At 41.3% G+C, this 21,015-nt stretch overlaps 1 protein-coding gene across 1 annotated transcript; it reads right to left on the bottom strand.

The window, feature by feature from the left end:
- Nucleotides 1-6,351: 6,351 nt before the first annotated feature.
- On the bottom strand, nt 6,352-15,164 carry LOC117497012 (semaphorin-7A-like; the record flags this gene model as incomplete). Its single annotated transcript, XM_034148898.1, is given in 10 exon segments — nt 6,352-6,547; nt 6,797-6,899; nt 8,291-8,469; nt 9,552-9,694; nt 9,774-9,878; nt 11,191-11,299; nt 12,775-12,870; nt 12,953-13,021; nt 13,329-13,462; nt 15,016-15,164. Coding segments are annotated over 10 exon segments (1,237 nt in total), but the record flags the coding sequence as incomplete, so codon positions are not given.
- Nucleotides 15,165-21,015: the final 5,851 nt, after the last annotated feature.

Below are 21,015 nucleotides of genomic sequence, written 5' to 3'. Positions count from 1 at the left end.
CTCTCTTCTCTATCCTTCTCCTCTCTCTCTCTCTCTCTCTCTCTCTCTCTCTCTCTGAGTGAGGTGGTGAGGAACGGTCGGAGGAGCGTGGTGTGAGTGAGTTACTAACTTTTCACACGTTTTTCTACTAACATATTTATTGTTTTATGTTGTAAGTTGTGTGTATTGTGTACATGGTTAAACGTTTTATTGTTGGTGTTTTCTAGTGGTTTGGGCGTGGTGGTGTGGTTTGTTTGTTTGTGTGTGTGTGTTTGTGACGCAGCTGCGGCATGGATTATGCCCGGCTGAGCCGCAAACATGGTTTTAAAATTTCTCCGATGACACCGTGCTCGGTGGAGGAGTGCAGCCTGGCTGTGGGGGCCTTAGTGGGGCACAGCAGCATCAGATCTGCGGCTCGGATGAACGGCGGGGTGGTGATATTTGTGGACACAGAGGATAAAGCGAACAAGGTGGTGGAGACCGGGATCGTTGTTAACGACACGTTCATTTCCGTGTCTCCACTAACCACTCCTGCTACAAGGGTAACAGTCTCAAATATCCCGCCGTTCATACGGGATGACTTCCTGGTGAGAGAGCTGTCTAAGCACGGGAAGATAGTGTCCTCCATCAGGAAGCTGTCCTCGGGCTGCAGATCTCCACTGCTAAAACATGTTGTGTCTCACAGGAGAAGTGTCCTCATGATCCTCAATAAGAGAGACGAGGAACTCAATCTGGTGCTAAGTCTGAGAATGGATGATTTTAATTATGTTTTGTTTGTAAACTCGGGGACTGCCAAGTGCTTCGGATGCGGGGAGGAGGGGCATTTGGCCAGAGCGTGTCCGGGGAAAAAAAAAAAACAGGGGGAGGAGGAAAAAAATGAAAAACAGGGAGAGGAGGAAAAAAATGAAAAACAGGAGAAAACTCCAGAAGAGACTCCTGATGTAATGACTGCAGCGGGAAACCCCACTGAGCGGCCCCCGGAGCAGGGTGAGGGTTCCTCAAAGCCCCCAAAGCGGGCTGAGAGTCCCTCAAAGCCCCCAAAGCAGGGTGAGGGTTCCTCAAAGCCCCCAGAGCGGGCTGAGAGTCCCTCAAAGCCCCCAAAGCAGGGTGAGGGTTCCTCAAAGCCCCCAAAGCAGGGTGAGGGTTCCTCAAAGCCCCCAGCGCGGGCTGAGAGTCCCTCAAAGCCCCCAAAGCAGGGTGAGGGTTCCTCAAAGCCCCCAAAGCGGGCTGAGAGTCCCTCAAAGCCCCCGGAGCAGGTTGAGGAAATTCTGGGGAAAAAAAGATTAATGGGGAAAATAATAAAAAAAGCGACCTTTGTGTTGATGTGGGACAAAAGGTCGTCCCTAAAAAAAGAGTGGAAACGGCAGAACTCTCTGCATCTGCTGCATTAAAAAAAAACATGGAAGCTCAAGTTTCTACAAAAAAAAGAAAACAAAAAGAGAAAGAGAATAGCTCTCAGGCCAAGAAAGTGGCAGTGAGTGAGGAGGGGGAGAAAGAGGAGGGGGAGAGAGAGGAGGAAATGGTGGTGGAGGAAGAGGAGGTGAAGGAGGCAGAGGAGGAGGAAAGTGAGGAAGATTTGATGGAGGATGAAGAAGATGAGGATGAAGAGGACTGTGCTGAGGCCAGCCAGCCTCTCACCGACTCACAATTGGAAAGTCCATTTTTTAAAGTGGAGCAAATTAAAGAATTTCTTAGAAAAACTAAAAACAAGAGACGAGTAAAAATAGAAGAGTTTTTTGCAGACAAGAGCTTGTTTGTGCAGTCTGTTAAAGCTCAGATGCATCTCTTCACTGAAAGGGAATGTTTTCGTTTGAAGGTCCTGAAAATGAAGATACAGAAAGAGATTTTAAATGAAGAGGAAAATAACATGTACGGCACTTAGTATGCTGGGTTTTACGTACGTGTTGTTTTTAAGCGGTGTGTCTCTCCTCACATCCTTTTTAATGAGTGATTTTAAAGTCTGCACTTTAAATGTCAATGGAGCTAGGGATGTGGGGAAGAGGGCTTGTGTTTATGAGCTTTTAAAAATAAAAAAGGTCAATGTAGCAATGCTACAAGAAACGCACAGCGACACTTTAAACGGGACAGACTGGAGGAGGGAGTGGGATGGGGAGGTGGTTTTAAGTGGTCTTAGCAGCACCAGTGCAGGAGTGGCAGTCCTGTTTGCTAAAGATTTTATCCCCAAGTCCCACACAGTGGAGGAAAGAATAAAGGGCAGACTGTTGGTGGTGAGAGCTAACTTTGAGCTTTTTAATCTGGTTTTTATCAATGTATACGCTCCTAATTCAGGTCCTGCCAGAGTTCAGTTTTTAAACGAGCTCAGCGCTGTTTTAAGTGAGTGTGAACCAGAAGAGTTTTATTTTTAGGGGGAGATTTTAACTGCACACAGAACGACGAGTTAGATAGGAACCATAGGGAACCTCATGCTGCATCCAAAAGAGCCATGACATAGTTAATAGCAACACATAGCCTATCAGACATATGGAGAGAGCATCACACACATCACAGACAGTACACATGGGTCCACTCTAGGGAGAACCTTTTATCAATGGCTAGGCTAGACAGGTTTTACTGTTTTAAGCACCATTTGAATGTTTTTAAAAGTGTGCTATATTGCCTGTTGGTTTCTCTGACCACTCCCTTGTATTGTGTGATGTTTTTATTGCCAACATAAAAAGCAAATCTGCGTATTGGCATTTTAACACTGCTCTGCTTTTAGATACACATTTTAGAGAGGTTTTTATTTATTTTTTGGAAAGGTTTTAGAGAAAGGAAGGGGGATTTTAACTCATTGAAGCAGTGGTGGGATTGTGGGAAAGCCAACATCAAGCAGCTTTGTCTTCAGTACACTCTCAATGTTTCTCGTGACATCACCAAGTCTATGAGAGATCTGGAGATGGAAATAGTGGAACTGCAGAGCTATGCAGAGTCCACAGGAAATCCAGGTTGTATTGAAGACCTAAAATCTAAAAAAGCCATTTTGGCAGATCTGCTGGGTTCCAGAGCACAGGGGGCGCTGGTCCGGTCCCGATTCCAGAGCGCTTCCCTGATGGATTCACCAACAAAATACTTCTTCAGTCTGGAGAAGAAGAACGGGCAGGGCAGGCTGATCCACGCTCTGAAGTCAGCAGGAGGACAGCAGCTGACAGGAAACAGCCAGATCCGGCAGAGAGCGGTGGACTTTTACTGCGACCTCTTCACCAGTCAGTACACCGAAGATGAGGGAGGTTTTAATCTGTTCTGCAGGGGCCTACCAACAGTCTCTGAAGAGACGAAAAAAGAGCTGGACGGGCCCCTGACTGAGGAGGAACTGTGTGCAGCACTCAAGAGCATGCAGGGGGGGAAGGCCCCTGGAATAGATGGCCTCCCCCCAGAGTTTTACAAGACATTTTGGGACTTTTTAAAGAGGATCTAATGGACCTTTTTAATGAAAGTTTTAATGACTCTTTACTCCCTCTGAGCTGCAGAAGAGCTGTTTTAACCCTCCTTCCGAAAAAAGGTGACCTACAAGAAATAAAGAACTGGAGGCCCATCTCTCTGCTGTGCACCGACTACAAGCTGCTGTCCAGGGCCCTGTCCTCCAGGCTGAGGAAGGTGATGGACCAGGTGGTAGACCGGACCCAGACCTACTGTGTGCCCGGCAGGTCAATTGTTGACAATGTGTCACTAATTCGAGATATTTTGGAAGTCTCTGGTTCATTGGGTTTCGACACTGGTCTGGTTTCATTGGACCAGGAAAAGGCTTTCGACCGGGTTGAGCACCGTTACCTGTGGAAGGTGTTGGAGAGGTTCGGCCTCAGCCCGGGCTTCATCGCCATGATAAAGGTGATGTATGTGAACATTGAGAGTGTGCTTAAGATAAATGGCGGTCTGTCTAGACCTTTTAATGTGACCAGGGGCATAAGACAAGGCTGCTCGATGTCAGGTATGTTGTACACACTAGCAATAGAGCCCATGCTACACAATATCCGCTCTTTTAATGAGGGCCTGTTTTTATCTGGTTTTGATACACGTTTTATTTTATCGGCCTATGCAGACGACATCATTGTTTTTATAAAAAATCAACAGGATGTTTTAAAGCTAGGGCAGGTAGTGGATACTTTTCAAAAGCTCTCCTCTGCAAAGGTCAACTGGGCCAAAAGTGAGGCCCTTGCAGTGGGGGAGTGGACTGGTGGCCTCCCTCAACTCCCAGGTGGGTTGACTTGGAAGAGGGGTGGCATCAAGTATTTGGGGGTCCATCTTGGAGATGAGGGCACACTGGGGAAAAACTGGGAAGGAGTTCTAGAAAAGGTGGAGGGGAAACTAAACAAGTGGCGTTGGTTACTTCCCCACATGTCCTACAGAGGCAGGGTGCTGGTCATCAACAACCTGATAGCATCCAGCCTCTGGCATAAGCTCAAGTGTGTGGAACCCCCTGCTGGTCTTTTAAAGAAGTTGCAAATTATTATTTTAAATTTCTTTTGGGATAAGTTGCACTGGGTTCCTCAATGCACGCTGTACCTACCAAAGGAAGAGGGGGGGCAAGGGTTGGTGCACCTAGAGAGTCGAGCAGCTGCTTTTAAACTACAGTTTTTACAAAGATACCTGACAGGAAACGATGATGTCGTCTGGAGGCCGGTAGCCAGCACCATTTTAAGGGGGGTAGCAGGCCTGGGTTTTGGATGCGTCATTGTTTTTAACAAACTGTGATTTTACTCGTGTGTGTGTTTTGCCTCCGTTTTACAAAGGACTTTTTAAAGTATGGACACTTTTTAAATGGGCCAGAGTGGGTCCCGCAGCATCTCTGTTCTGGCTCCTGGAAGAGCCTCTGGTGTGGGGGGGCCCGGCTGGACGTCCAGGACAGCAGCAGACCTGCACTTACTGAGAGACTTCGGTCCGTTGGGGTCGTGAAGCTGAGGAACATCGTGGATGCTGCAGGTCCTGGACTCCACAACACCGAGGCCGTGGCCTCTCTGCTCGGCCTGAAGTCGGCCCGCCACACCAGAACCATCCTGAACGAGTGGACTAAAAGGCTAACTGACGATGAGATGGAGATGCTGCGGGAGTATTCTAACAGGAAGGAAACCCCTGACGAAGGGGACCCTTTTCCAGACATTGGGATTTTAGCAGACCAGGATGGACTAGAACCCAGAACTCATTCAGACATTCACATGCAGAATGGAAAAGGTTTTTATAGACTCTGCACTCTGGCCCTGAACAAACAGAAACTAAGTGAGAGGAGAGACACGGTGTGGAAACAGAGGCTTAACGTCCCGGGGGGCTGTGAACCTATATGGAGGCTCTTCTACAAACCTCCACTGAACAAGCGGTCAGGAGACCTGCAGTGGAGGATCCTCCACGGGGCCCTGGGCGTTAACGCCTTTGTGTCGAAAATAAACCCCACCGTGTCCTCCGAGTGTCCGTTCTGCACCGACAGAGGACGATCACTCACTGCTACCTGGACTCTGTCACAGACTGAAGCCTCTTTTTAATGTTTTAAAAACTGTGTTTTTAGACTGTGGGAGGTTTTTACAGAGAGACTGCTTTTATTTTTTGGTTGCTGGCTACAAGAAACAGAATGCAGGGAAGTGGGGAAACTGTTTGAATTTTATTGTGGGGCAGGCAAAAATATCAATTTACAAAAGCAGGAAGAACAAAGTGAAACAGTACAGCAGGTCAGCAACTAACTAACATGTTTTTATCTTTGGTAAAGGCACGAGTGAGAGTAGATTTTAGATTTCACTGTCTGATGAAAAGTATGGAAGAGTTTTTAAACCGTGGTGTGTTTCACTACAGCTGTGTGCTCGGTGGTGGGGGAGGAGCTTGGCTTTTTAACTCTGTTTTTGTGTGAGGAAAAAAGGGGAATTCTTCTCTCAATGTATATAAGAAAATAGTTTTTAATTGTTTGGTGAAAATATAAATAAAAGTGTTTTTTAAAAAAAAACAGCGCAGAGCGAGAGGGGCAGAGGAGAAGAGCGCACTTAGAGAGCATCAGAGAGACGAGAGAGCGAGCGAGAGCGGAGAGAGAGAGACGAGAGAGGCAGAGAGGAGAGCAGGAGAGAGGAGGAGAGAGAGAGAGAGAGAGAGAGCGCGAGAGAGAGGAGAGAGCCGAGCGAGAGAGAGATCGCGAGAGAGAGGGGAGTAAGAGAGAGAAGAGAAGAGAGCGAGCAGGAGAGAGAGAGAGAGGCGAGAGACGGAAGAGGAGAGGAGAGGAGCGAGGAGAGATCGAGAGAGAGGAATAGAGCTAGAGAGATATATATCGACGAGAGCCGCTCTCTCTCTATCTCTTCTCTCTCTATATCTACTCTCCTTCTCTTTCTCTTCTCTCTCTCTCTCTCTCTCTCTCTCTCTCTCTCTCTCTCTCTCTCTCTCTGAGAGATGTACATTACTCACGTAGAGAGAGGTAGAGCACGGTGTGTTTGTCGCTCCTGTTGTTCTGAGAGTTGTCAACGTAGATGTGTGTGTAGTTGTGATGATTAAAGAGAATCGGACCGGAGTTATCGACGGGCCGAACCCAGTCCTCCATCTCCGAGTTCTCCTTGATCTTGTTCAGGACGTCCATGGGAATCGTTGTGCTGTCCGGGACACACTGAAGGGGAAATATGATGTCATGGCACATGTTTAATGACGGTCCACCTACTGTTGGTATGCTTCGCTGCACGGTAGCTTTCTGATGCAAAATGTGGCCGTTTTTTTTAAGTAAAGTAGGATTTAGTTTCTAGATTTCAGACAGAAGAAGACAAAAGCTGGCTCTTCAATTTTAGTGATAAGCTAGCAGCTATAATGATACCGGGAACTATTTCTTAAAGTTATTATTTCAGTTGTTGTTGACACATACCTCTCTGGACCTGCCGGGTTGGGGGACTTTGCCTTTAAATGTGGACGTTGTGAAGATGCGTTCAATGTCTTTTATGGTGTAGACACACACGGCACTCATCCCCCTGCAGACACACACACACACTCATCAGCTGATACACACACACACACACACACACACATCTGCAGCAACAGGGAACTGTGGGAGGTCAGTTAAAAGTTGTGAGACAGCTGAGCATACATTACTTTTTTTTTAAAGTAATATGTAATATGTAATATATTACTTTTTTTTTAGTAACGACCCCATCTCTGGTAACAGTACGTTCATCACGGTCTCCTGTAATGTCGGCGTATCCACTTAAGCATGAGAAGCTGAAGACTACAACTCCCATAATGCCACGCTGTTTCACCACTGCACAACACTAGTTTTTATTATGGTTTTAGAATATAACAGGTTGTGTGTTTAATGTAGTAATGATGCGCTGCCATGGAGCCTTAATAAAGAACAGAAACCAAGATTAGGAAAAAGGAACTAACCAAGAAACTCTTTTGTGCATACAGATGGAGCATCTTATTTCAGACTCCAGCATACAGCTTCCTGCCTACTACCAGCCAGTTACCTGCCTAAGACCTGCCAAAGACCAGTATCTGGGAATGTTAAGCCCTCCCACTATTTTCCAAGAGGGCGTTGCCAGATTTTCAATTTCAGGATTTAACCAGGAGATGGCGCTATATATTAAATAACTATGGCCAAACTAAGACTTAGTTTTTCACAAGAGAAAATGCAGATATTATATAAAAAACTAAAGTTAAAATCTTGTTTTTAATGCCCCAAGAGCAATAAAAACACTTGTTAAAAAAATCCTGAGTGAGGCTTTCATAAATTGCATTTAGCTGACGCTTTTATCCAAAGCGACTTACTATTTAATAAATGATAAATGATTATTCATAACAAATATGAGTGATGTGTGATTATTATTCATGCTATATACTGATATAGGGCTAAGTAAGCAATCAATCCTGCAAATGAACCCTTAGTTGTTCAATATATTTATTCAGACAATGTGAGTAGAAATACAGAAATTCTGCTCCCACCTTAGGCCAACGTTGCAATATTACAACATTTCCCTAAAAACTTACCAAAACGTAATTTTGGATTGTATGTCAGGAAAAAGATTATAACTTTCCAAAGGGGCGTTCGTTTAGCATGACACACTTGAAATAACTAAAGGATAAGTTAAACAAGAAAGTAGAAAGAAAGTGAGGTCATAGAAAAGTGAGCAATGATTGAGAGTCAGAGCTAAACATTTCAGATGTGTGTTTCTCACACCTTTGCCTTTGTTATTCATGTTTTATTATCTTTGCTTTTATATGAGTGTTTTTAAATGCCATTTTATAATATGTTTCTTAATGTCTTTCATTTTTGTAAAGCACTTTGAATTGCCTTGTGTTGAAAGGTGCTGTATAAATAAACTTGCCTTATCCCTCACTTGAATGCATGATAACGGGTTCCTACCATTCATTTCTGAAGAGTGCATAGACTCTGGTGTCCTCCCACTGCTCTTTCTCCACAGTAGCTACATCCACCAGCTCAGAGAAATGTCTTCGGCTCTCAGGCTCTCCGCAGAACAGCCGAGCGTTCATCTGGGACGTCCAGCTGAACTGCAGCAAGTTCTTCGGACCGCCACGATCTCCCTGGAAGAAAATGCATTGATTACTCGATCAAAATTCACATGCAATGAGTCATTTGGAGCATATATAATGAATTAGGGCTGCACGATATATCGTGTCGTGGCAATAATCACGATATTCACATCGCAGGAGGTTTTTTTTTTTTACGACGTGCGATATTAAGTAGGCAAATTAACTCAAACACGTGATGTTACAATTATTTTGCTGCTTGCTACAAAAGGAAAACTCGCGCAGCTCTCATGTCAGAGGCACTTGAGTGAGTGACATGCAGGCTCTGTCAGCAAACCACCAATCACAACCAAATCTCCAAAGCAAACGGACCCGGTGATTAAAGGTAAAAACACTGAATAAAGTAATTTCATAACTTAAGCTCCAGACGTCCGTGACTGAAATCCTTCATCCGGTTAAATATAGTTAGAAAAATACCAATTGTATAGCATTAGAGTTCAAGAAAAGATGGTTTGCGGACAAAAAAAACGGTCTTTTCTTCAATTCCTGTATTTTTTCATATCGCAGGGGAAGAAAATATCGCAATGTCAGTTTTTTCCAATATCGTGCAGCCCTATAATGAATATAATAATAATAATAATAATACACTTTATTTGTATAGCACCTTTCATGCACAAAGCAAAGTGCCTTACAGAACAAGAGGAAAACATAACAACAATATTAAAATATAGTTTGACTGGGAAAAAAGATCTCAACAGGTTATTTCCAGCGGGCAGAAGTAACAAAAATGTCCTCTGACTGACCATTTATTGCAATTCTAGCGTACTGTATTTAGGAGACAATACTTCCCCGAATTCAGTTTTTACAGGACATTTTTAAACATGACACAGTAAGAGAGAGGATATATTTTGAGGTATCTAAACTGCAAGTAGTTTCACAGGAAATTAGGACTTTACAAGTTCAATCAACATCCTCTTCACGACCACTGATCTCAACACTCTCTATGGCTTCAATTTCAACCCAAGCTATTTTGTGCACATACCTGCTTCTAAAAGAGTGTTTCTATTCTTGAAATCTAGCTTCAAACATTACAAATTAAATATGCAATCCTTATTATTTAGTCCTGCCGGTCTTACCATGCACACTCGGGTCACAAAGGGGATCCACATGTCACTGTACAGGCCTGGATCTTTGTTTTTCTCCTTATAGAAGCCGAACACTTTGCCCTGAAGGGGGTCGTCTCTCCGTCTGCTGGGCACCAAACCCACAAAGTGCTGCTCTGAAGACGCAAAGTCAATATGAGTCTCTATAATCTGGGTTAACATCATTTAATGAACCCAACATCTCCAAGCATCTACCTCTATCGTGCATCGTGGGTCCAACTCTGTACCTCTCTAACCTGTGGATGCCAACATCTCCTTTAGATCCAGAGTATGTGACGTAGAGGTTACTCTCTGCTGATTCTGCAAACACACAAGAAGGATATCACAGCACCATCGAGGGGCTTTTGGTTTGCATCAGATGCCCTTTTTAAATGACATGCAGTCTCTCCTGTATGAAAAACTGCTTTCTGATAAGCAAGACTTGTTTAGAAGATTTAATAGGACTGTGAAGACAGAGGGAGTGTGGAGTGAATATTAAAAAGTACCATCGTGATGTTTGTTTTCCTTGTATCGTGTCCTAATATTTGTCCTCGTATCATATCGTATCGGTATCAGTGGTGAAATGAGTGTAGATAACATGGTGTCCGAGGAGTGGAGACCTTTTCATTGCACCCTCTCCAATAACAAATATTGGAGGATAGACAATGGGTGTGCAAAGGTCAAACTGTCATTGAACATATCTTAGTGTATACATTACACAGTGGGTGGAAGTGTTGCTCCACCACTTTGGTACAGACAGATATTTCTCAACAAATATTGCATTAAATGTTTCACGTTCACCGTTTTCCTCCAGTGCCAACATTGACTGTACATTCTGCTTTTTTGTACATTTGGATGCATTTTCTCGAGATTTGGTAAACATACTATCTGTCCTCTGACAAAAAGGGAGTGTAGAGTGAATATTAAAAAGGATAATCGTGATGTTATGTAAAGCTTGTTTTCCTTGTATCGTGTCTTAATATTTGTACTCGTATCATATCGCATCTTATATCTGTATCAGTGGTGAAAGAAGTATTAAGATATTTAAGCATTACTTAAAAGAAGCAATATCCCATGCTATATTTGAATAATATAGTGTAGGACCATACCTATATAAGGCATATTTATACTTTTTTTTCCTTCAAAATACCAAACAGATCATGCATTTTAGCCGTGCCTCATTTCACTCAATGTGCACTTTTTTAGCTCTGCAAGGGCAGATTCTGTGAGAACAGCACCATCTACTGGCCTGGCATATGTACTACAGCGTCTCCAGCGCTTTCGAACGGCAATGGCCGTGGCTGTCTCCTCCTGATTGGTGGAGTTGGCCCAATAGCCGTAGCGCCACCGTCCTGACGTCAGGACAGTGTTCAAATCTGGATCAGTTTTTATCAGATCCGTTGCAGCCCCTTTTTTAGAGATTTGGGTATGGAGGAAAATAGAGAGGGTTGTGTTTTCTGACACTTGGTGAGTTCCCTGGAACACCGGGGACACATATTCATGTATAAAAGACGTACACAAGTGCATTTTGCATGATAGGTCCCCTTTAACTAGAAGTACCAAATATGCATAAATAAACTAAATACCGTTTAGGAACTCAGAAAGCAGAGACACTTTGTGTACGGAAACTCACCCACGAGAGCGGCTGGTTCTCCTTCCTTTATGATGAAACCCTGTATACTATTTTTTATGTTCTGGATGTTTGCAGAGGACATGCACCTGGGTGGCTTCTGTGATAAATCCTACAGGAAAACAGACAGAAAACATTGTGCGAAACAGATGTTATTATTATTAGAGATTTAGTCTACCAAATTAACAAAAGCTGGTGCATCTCACAGGGAAATAAAAGCAGAAGTTAATTTACTTTTTCGTGAGACAAACACAGAAGAAGAAGTGACACATGAGAAGTGAAGCTCTCCCAGCGATGGCCGCCTGAAGCTTTTACACAATGCATGTTTATTGTATAATGTGCTTAACGACTGACTGTGTGACATATTAAATCAACCAGCTTTAGTGTATTGAATGAGATAAGTCACACTACAAAAATCTGTGTTATCAGGGAGTCAACAACATCAAATATTGAAATATCAAAAAACTTAAATACACTAAAAGTCTTGGGACTTCTTAAAGTTTAATCTGTAACTGTAATCTGAAATGTAATTATCTTATATTGTAATGTGTCTGTGTTCATTATATCTTACCTATTTTAAAGAGGACCTATTGTGCTGCTGGTCTTACCGCCTTATTCTAGTTTTACCAGGTTATGTGTGAAAGCTGCAAGATGCATATGTTCCTTAAAGAGGGCATATTATGTACATGTTCAGGTGTATATCAGTATGTAGTGTCTCTACTTTAAAGAGTCCTCTCCTGCTGATGTTCAGGTGTATATCAGTATGTAGTCTCTACTTTAAAGAGTCCTCTCCTGCTGATGTTCAGGTGTATATCAGTATGTAGTGTCTCTACTTTAAAGAGTCCTCTCCTGCTGATGTTCAGGTGTATATCAGTATGTAGTGTCTCTACTTTAAAGAGTCATCTCCTGCTGATGTTCAGGTGTATATCAGTATGTAGTGTCTCTACTTTAAAGAGTCCTCTCCTTCTGATGTTCAGGTGTATATCAGTATGTAGAGTCTCTACTTTAAAGAGTCCTCTCCTGCAGATGTCCAGGTATATATCAGTATGTAGTGTCTCTACTTTAAAGAGTCCTCTCCTGCTGATGTTCAGGTGTATATCAGTGTGTAGTGTCTCTACTTTAAAGAGTCCTCTCCTGCAGATGTCCAGGTATATATCAGTATGTAGAGTCTCTACTTTAAATAGTCCTCTCCTGCTGATGTTCAGGTGTATATCAGTATGTAGTGTCTCTACTTTAAAGAGTCCTCTCCTGCTGATGTTCAGGTGTATATCAGTATGTAGTGTCTCTACTTTAAAGAGTCCTCTCCTGCTGATGTCCAGGTGTATATCAGTATGTAGTGTCTCTACTTTAAAGAGTCCTCTCCTGATGATGTTCAGGTGTATATCAGTATGTAGTGTCTCTACTTTAAAGAGTCCTCTCCTGCTGATGTTCAGGTGTATATCAGTATGTAGTGTCTCTACTTTAAAGAGTCCTCTCCCACTTAGAGATGTCCCGCCCCTTAGCGTATCACGTACAATGTGATGGAGCGTGAGTGTTACATAGTGATGTCACTCCCGTCTCAGGACCATACTCTCTGCAGAACCTCACCATATCACAGCATGCCGTTCTCTCCTCATCGGTTCCACACAGGAACAACTTGTTAGCTTCCATCTTCTGGACAAGATAAATGTTAAAGCTGCAATCCTAAATGAAAAGAGTATTTGTGGTTTTACAATCCAATCCCCCCAACGTTTAACAGTCTGCTTTTTGCTTTCATTTTTTGTACCGCTTTCAGTGTCTGCTGAGGATCACTTTTGTTGCACTCTGTCCACGGTACATGTATTTCCACTGGAGTCTGGGAGGAGAAGAGAATGCATTGTGGCGTCAGTCATTTTTACACTTTTATGTCATTTATTGTATGATACTGTTTGTATAAATGTGTGTAACATGAAGGGGCTAAAGCTTACATTTCAACGTGTAGGTTGTATGTGGATAATGCATTAATGTGAGTGATATTTTAGTTGAAAATAGTGAATTATTGTACGCTTAAATGCTTTTAATTAGGACTCTTGGACTCTTGTGCATCCCTATAAACTCATGCCATGTGTTACTCGATTGCAGATATTTACTTAATGTCCTTAAAACAGTGTCAGAGATGTTACCTTGCGAGGGTTTTGGAAGTTGAATGATTTCAGGTGTTTCTGTTCAGCAGATATGACCGTGTTCGGCTCTTTTTCCAGAACAACCCCTGCAGGTGCATGGTGTCCGAGGAGAGGAAACCTCTTCATTGCGGTCTCTGCAACACAAAATATTAAAGGATACATAATCCTTGAACACACCTTAGTATACATTAAACAGTGAGTGGAAATGTTGCTCCACCACTTCGCTTCAGACGGATATTTCCTCAACAAATATTGCATTCATCGTTTTTCTCCAGTGCCAGCGTTTTTCTCCAGTTGACAGGTAATAATCAACAGAATACACTAAAAACACTCACCCATAAATTACGTTGTTTACTGTTTGGAAGTCTCAAATATGCACTCGAAATTAATATCAATAGCGATGTATCACACAAATAGCTCTCTTCCTTATTATTGTGTAACGTTAACTTTATTATACTAGTTTGTAGGTCTACTCCAAAATGGAGATCGTAATTTCTCCACCTCCACTCATTACAATCACACGCCCCAATGTTATATTGAACTAATATTATATTCCTCCACCCCACAAAAAAATCACGTTTAGAAGCCCTTTTTCTCTAATTCCACAACGTTGGATGAAATAACATTAGGAGAACGGATTAATAGCTGTTCATGGTTAACGTGTGTTGCTAACTTTATCCGGTATCCTAGCCTAATTGTATTTGTATTACTACAATGGACAAAGACCGATGTGATGTCTGTTCGTGATGCAGCAATTCTCCCATGGGAGACAATACAAGACAATTTATCCAGATACTACAAAGTAAAGTAACTAAGTACATTTACTTAAGTATACTTTTGAAGTACTTGTACTTTACTAGAGTATTTCCATTGTAGGCTATACTTTGTACTTCTACCCCACTACAGTTCAGAGGTAAATGGTGTACTTTTACTCCACTACATGTATTTAATACCTTTAGTTACTTCACAGATGTGGATGAATGATGTGAAATATAATCAAGTGTTAAATCAGACTTTAGTTCCACCTGGAGTAAATTCACAAGCTACCCTGCAGTATACAAAGTCATTCAAACTAGCTGCACCTTTACCAGCTTTGAGAACACTTTCATGATCAATCATTATAAAACATATCATATATATTATTCTGAAATGGACCAATCTGCACAATGACTACTTTTACTGTCGCTACTTTAACTATATTTTGATGAGAATACTTTTCTACTTTTACTTGAGGAACATTTTGAATGCAGGACTTTTACTGTAACAGAGTATTCCTACACTCTGGTACTTCTACTTTTACTCAAGTACAAGATCTGAGTACTTCTACTTTTACTCAAGTACAAGACCTGAGTACTTCTACTTTTACTCAAGTACAAGATCTGAGTACTTCTCCAGCTCTGCATATATAAATGTAGTTCCTCTATAAACACAGTTTCCTCTTAAATTAAATCCTAGTGACTAAATCTGCATGAATCCTCTGAATTTGGCGCCAGAGAATCACTTTAGAGATTGAAGCAGCTCTCTAATGACTGTCTTGTGATCGCTGTGTGTTTCAGATTAACATGGAGGACAAACCTGCTCCTTCTTCAAATATTAAACATGTCCCTTGTCCTCTTGTCTGTTTTATCCCCGAGATATTAAACGCGGTCCCATGCGTGCAGGGAAGAGGATGCGGAGGGTTTCCTACCTCTGAGAGTGAAGGTCATCCTGGCTGCAGGCTGTGAGGTCGCCTCGGTCAAAGTGTGAAGGCGGGAACATAATAAATAAAGTTTAAATAATAAGAGAAGCATTCTTCCTGTGAAGTGTGTGAGTCTCTGCTCGGGGACACACTGCTGCAGTGAGTGCAGAGAGGTAGTGCGTTTGTCTGCAGGATCATTGATAAGCTCCGCCCCCCAATAAGCATTAACCAATCACATGATTATCTTAAAAATGACATACTTTATTTATTCATTTTTTTAAAGGCAATGAATACTCAAATGGAAATCGCCAGCATTCTGAGAGGAAGGAGTACATTTACTCAAGTCCTGTACTTTTAAGTGCACTTTAGAGGTACTTTATATTGTGTCTAAATTACAACCAATAGTGTTTTATCGTCAGAGTTTATAGATTTGTATGTATATTTTATACTTTTTAATGCTGCTTTAATTATATTTTGAGATGTTTGAATTATTGTATTGTTAATTTCTACTAGTTTCTACTTATGTGCAATGCCTTGTTTTGTTTTGTTATTTATGTATAAGTTTCCCGAATTGGGATCAATAAAGTACTTCTTATCTTATCTAATCTTATTATTTACTCCACTACATTTATTTAATACCTTTTACTTTACAGATTGGTGTAGGCTACTTCTGCTTTTATTACAAGATCTGAGTACTTCTACCATCTCAGGATTTAACATTAATAAAAAGAAAAAACGTTTCTTTATTTCCTGAGTGCGGAGGGATATGAGGGATCTAGTCATGGGCGTCGCAGCCATTATATGAGGGTGGGACAAGTCCCCCCCACTTTTTCAAATGATTAGTTTAGACCCCCCCACTTTTACTATGCGGAAAGTCCGTGAATCGGTCTATCCACTCGCCGCACTTTGTAGAGCGCTGTGTCAGTGCTTCACTATCAAATTAAATCCATTCCACTTGCTTATTGAGAGAATGCCCAAATCAATGAAACTCCGTACCATGTTTTCACTGCTACTTTGTACCAAGGCAGATTCTCACATAGCGCGCGCATGTTCAAGGAGTGATGTCATAGTTGGACAGCTCAGATCTGTTGTATGAAGCGATGCCGGTAGCGGAGGTAAGGCACACATACCAAATGTTCAGGAAATGGTTAATACAGCGAAAATCAAAGCTGACGATCTCTTGGTTTGATATGTTTTCTCCCCCAGACAACATGGACATAAGAACATTTTTTTCAAAGAAGAGGAAAGTAAGTCATCAGCTGGTAGCAGTTAATCAGTTAACAGTGATGGCGGCGTCTCACTTCTGGAGAGGAGTTTCGTCTTTATGTCATGATAGAGAGATACAAATACTGAATAGTTTAGATGAGAAAAGGCATCGAAATGCCAGGTTACTAGTATTTATCAGTATTTATTATCACTTCACCACCTCTCTTGACATCTAGGCACTTGAGAGTGAGTCAGAGGCAGAATACAGGGACAGTGGAGAGAGGTCCATTGCTGAGGTGAGTGATGAAAGGGAAATGACAGTTGAGAGTAAATTGTGATGTGGACTCTCATCCCAGGATTTTAAGGAAATCAGTGGGGATATTGAACAGGAAACATTTCAGTCAAGGGGCATCATATGACCAATATAGACAGAAGAGCAACATTTATTTGAACATTTAAAGGAGAGGTGTCATGGCCATTTCCACTGATCATAATTCCATTGTTGAGGTATACTAAAATAGATTTATACTGTGCATTTTTCCAAACTCACATTGGTTTCTCATACAGCATCTCTGTAAACTACTTGTATTCACTGAATTTCACTATTTGCCTTTAACGGCTCGTTGTAGCTCCAAAAGCTCCAGCCCCCACCCTCCCTGTGAGCACAGTGTGCTCTGATTGGTCGGGACGTTGTGAATCGCGCTGAGCTCCGTGGAGGTGTTGCTTCCTTGTTTAGGATACATAGCGAAACACAGCCAAACTCATCCTGAGCACACACAAACTCACATCCGAAGTAAAAACAATAAGTGTGGCTTGATATTGAGTAAGAAAAAGGTTGATAGACGGTGTGAGAATGGGTCTGCAGAGAGAATGGGTCTGCAGAGAGAATGGGTCTGCAGAGAGAATTTTGCCGCGATCCCAACTGTCTGTTATCAGCCTGCAGCCAGGGAGGAGAAATCAGCTGAGCTGCCTGCTCCCTGCACACAGATGTGTGTGTGAGGAAGTCCGTGGATCGGTCAATTTGGACCAATCAGCGGGGGCTTAACGTAACGGCTCCGCGGACGTAACGTAACGGCTCTTCGGGATTGATCCATTTCGTTCCGGGTACCGCATGACATCAGGCGGTACCCGGAAGAATCAAATGGACAATGACGTATCTCCAACGAGGCGTTTTGGGGAGGTATTTTCTGTGTTAGAGTTTTACTCGCTACAGGGTGTACTTTGAGGGTTTTGACTCTGCACACCGTTTACATGCATAAAAACCTTCATAACACACAAGGGGACGGGTAATAACCGGAAAAGCATGACATGGGAGCTTTAAGTCAATGATACCATTCCTAGGTGAACTTAACATCCGTATGGAGTCAGATCAGTCTCAATATTAATAAATGCTCACAGAAGGATTCACAAATGTATTTTGCGATTTATATATAAATGACTCTCCACAACAATATCTCTCAATGCACTCACAAATATTTATTGTTGTATATAAATGTACAAAAAATGGGCATTTAAACTGCTTTTTATTAATTCAAAGACAGCTCTGAATTAATAATCAAATATGTTTCCTTCCTTTACTACTGGATGAAATTACAAAATGTACCCATCATTTTCCTCATGCTAGTATAGCCACATAAAAGTATCAAACCACCTGTTAAAATGCACCAGAATACAGGAAATCTATATTTTTCTTCGCCCCCACACCCCTGTTAAAAATGTCCCCCCCACATTCAGGATGCTTCCTACGCCCATGGATCTAGTTATCCCATATTTCATGTTATAAATAATGTAATTGTGCGACGAGAGAGTTGAAATAGGTTGCGTGGCAATGTGTGCAGGCTCATTTTGAATATTGCCTTGTATCCCTTCTTATCACGTCTCTCCCATGAGATAATAAAAGACGGATGGATAATAAAAACGATAAAAGGTTCAACACCGCTATAAAGTTAGTTTATGATGGATATACAACGACAGACATTCACTGCGCTTCTCTTTTAGTTAGGGACCGTCAACTAACCGACTGTTTGAGTGAGATGTAAAGACAATGTTAATTTAAATACCCTCCGTGCCAACTCGCTCATATTAGTTAAAAATGCACAACTCTTTTTAATTGGATTGAAATATATTTCTTTCAATTTTATATGGAAATCTTTTTGAATGAATAAGCATTTTATAATTAAGAAATCGTATTCTTATTTCAGTAGCTCCCTTTTGATGTGACCAAATTGTGGCAGATACTGAACAAGTTGGACACACCTCTCTTAATTGGAATTCATTCCTCAATGATTAGTTTCTAAACTCAAAACACACACTTTTCTATAGGAAAAGGGCGTTTCTTTTATAATTATTGTAAGTGATTATGAATATTGTAACAAACATTCAGGGGTTTTCTCATTGAAAAGTCTAATCTCTGTTTAAAAGCTTCCAAGTCATGTGACTGACTCCAAATCTATTGCAGATTTGTATTTTTAATAGCACACCTCTTTCTATTGGGTTTTAGGGCAGCTTCCAAATCAGTGTGACCTATTGCCTCTGCTCCTCTATAAGGTTTAATAATGTCTACAATTAAATTATCCTTGAAATAACATTCACCCTTAAAGGGACCTATCATGCTAAATGCACTTTTTGATGTCTTTTATACATCAATATGTGTGTCCCCGGTGCATCAGGGAACTCACGCAGCGTCAGAAAATAAAACCCTCTCTCTTTTCCTCCGTACCCAAATCTCTAAAAACGGGGGAACAACGGAGCTGATCCAGATTTGCGTCCGATATGACGTAATATCTGAAATGTGGACCCACGGCCCTATCAGAAACGTTGCTATCAGAAACAATGCCCGAATGTTTTGGACGTAATATGGTCGGTGTTTACATTAGCATCGCTAACACTCAGAGCTATCCTGTACTGGAGAGCATGTGTGTGAAGAAGCAGGAAATAAAAAGGAACTCACCTTGTGGTATAACCGGCAAGAGAGAAAGCCTTTGAGCTCCATACTGTTTCAGAGATAATCCTTGATAATCCATGATATGGCGTTTTGGTATTTTGAGGAAAACACTTCATAGACATGTTTTTTATATATTTGTATATATCTGAGACCGACAGTATGCTATTGCCTAAAAATTGCATGATAGGTGACCTTTAATTTAAAACCTAATATCAATCATCCTTTAATTCAAAGATTTCAGTCTTGCTCAATTTGTATTTCACAGCTTTGAAGTGTAACAGATACATTTAATTGTATTTATTTCTATGATTTTAAATAGTGAAATGTTCGATGTTCTGGTGACTAAAGCAAGCAAAAGCATTAACTTTATAATTATTGTTTACACCATCTTTGGTTATGTTATTGTAATAATCCTCACGAGGTAACGTCACCGAGATGTGTGCCGTTTTGCAAATTGCTTTTAGGACGGAATCAAGAAGTTGAGTTTAAATTAAGCAATATAATATAATATAATATACACAAAAAGTGCTAGTTTTCAGCTGCACACACACACTCAGGATTCAGATAAATAAATACATCTCAGCTCTAAGGCACATTTTCTACACATGTTTCTCCACAAAATAGTAATTGAAAGGCTAACTACCAACAGGCTAGATTTGGGCTTTTATCATTTGTACAATCAATACAGAAGATTGTTTGTTAGACATCAGTTTTCATAAACTACGTCTACTGCACTAAGGCACTAATTGTTAATGAAATTACATAAAACAAATGTTTTTAGGACTTAATTAAGGAATACAATGAAGAGTTTTCATATTAATGATCATTTGTACCTGAAGTAAATGGATTGCATTTTTTTTTTAATAACTTTTCTAGTCTTTGGCAACTACACTTCAGCATTCACACACACATTCATGCTGAGGCTAACCGCTCTACCACTCTACAACTCTGTAAGCGACATCAGTTCCTTAAATAAAAAGGAAACAGATGTGAAATGACACCACGCTTGACATGTACACTGTCAAATGAACCCTGAAACTCAAACAGTCACTACCCTTCCTAAGAAATAGAAGATAGAAAGATACAACTGGTGTGTCCAGATCCATGACTGGGAAAACAAACATTCATTTGCATTGTGATATTTCCTGGTGATCACATTGGTTTGTCATGTGATCGTCATGTGATCGTGGGGAAGTTGTCATGTCATAATCCCGTGAGTATTATTTGTACATCATTTATAGATATAAAAACCTCCCACAACCAGAATGACTCATTAAAAAAAGGGTGAAATTAAAGTATTTAGTTCCTCGAGGTGTGGGGAACTTGCTGGACTTGTGACACAGAAACCTGTTGAGGGGATGTGAAAAAGTTAAGGGTTGCAAACATATTTTCAAACTTGAGTGTGATCACACGCTTGCACGTTTGTTGCAACACGTTAAAGGGGCCCTATTACATTCATTTTCAGGATGACATCAGTATGTAGTGTCTCTACTTTAAAGAGTCCTCTCCTGCTGATGTTCAGGTGTATATCAGTATGTAGTGTCTCTACTTTAAAGAGTCCTCTCCTGCTGATGTTCAGGTGTATATCAGTATGTAGTGTCTCTACTTTAAAGAGTCCTCTCCTTCTGATGTTCAGGTGTATATCAGTAGTGTCTCTACTTTAAAGAGTCCTCTCCTGCTGATGTTCAGGTGTATATCAGTATGTAGTGTCTCTACTTTAAAGAGTCCTCTCCTGCTGATGTTCAGGTGTATATCAGTATGTAGTGTCTCTACTTTAAAGAGTCCTCTCCTGCTGATGTTCAGGTGTATATCAGTATGTAGTGTCTCTACTTTAAAGAGTCCTCTCCTGCTGATGTTCA

Source organism: Trematomus bernacchii, unplaced genomic scaffold, assembly GCF_902827165.1.
Source record: "Trematomus bernacchii unplaced genomic scaffold, fTreBer1.1, whole genome shotgun sequence".
In the NCBI taxonomy this organism is placed as follows: Eukaryota; Metazoa; Chordata; class Actinopteri; order Perciformes; family Nototheniidae; genus Trematomus; species Trematomus bernacchii.
Note: the sequence above shows the minus strand (reverse complement) of the source record. Positions and strands in the feature narration are given on the sequence as shown.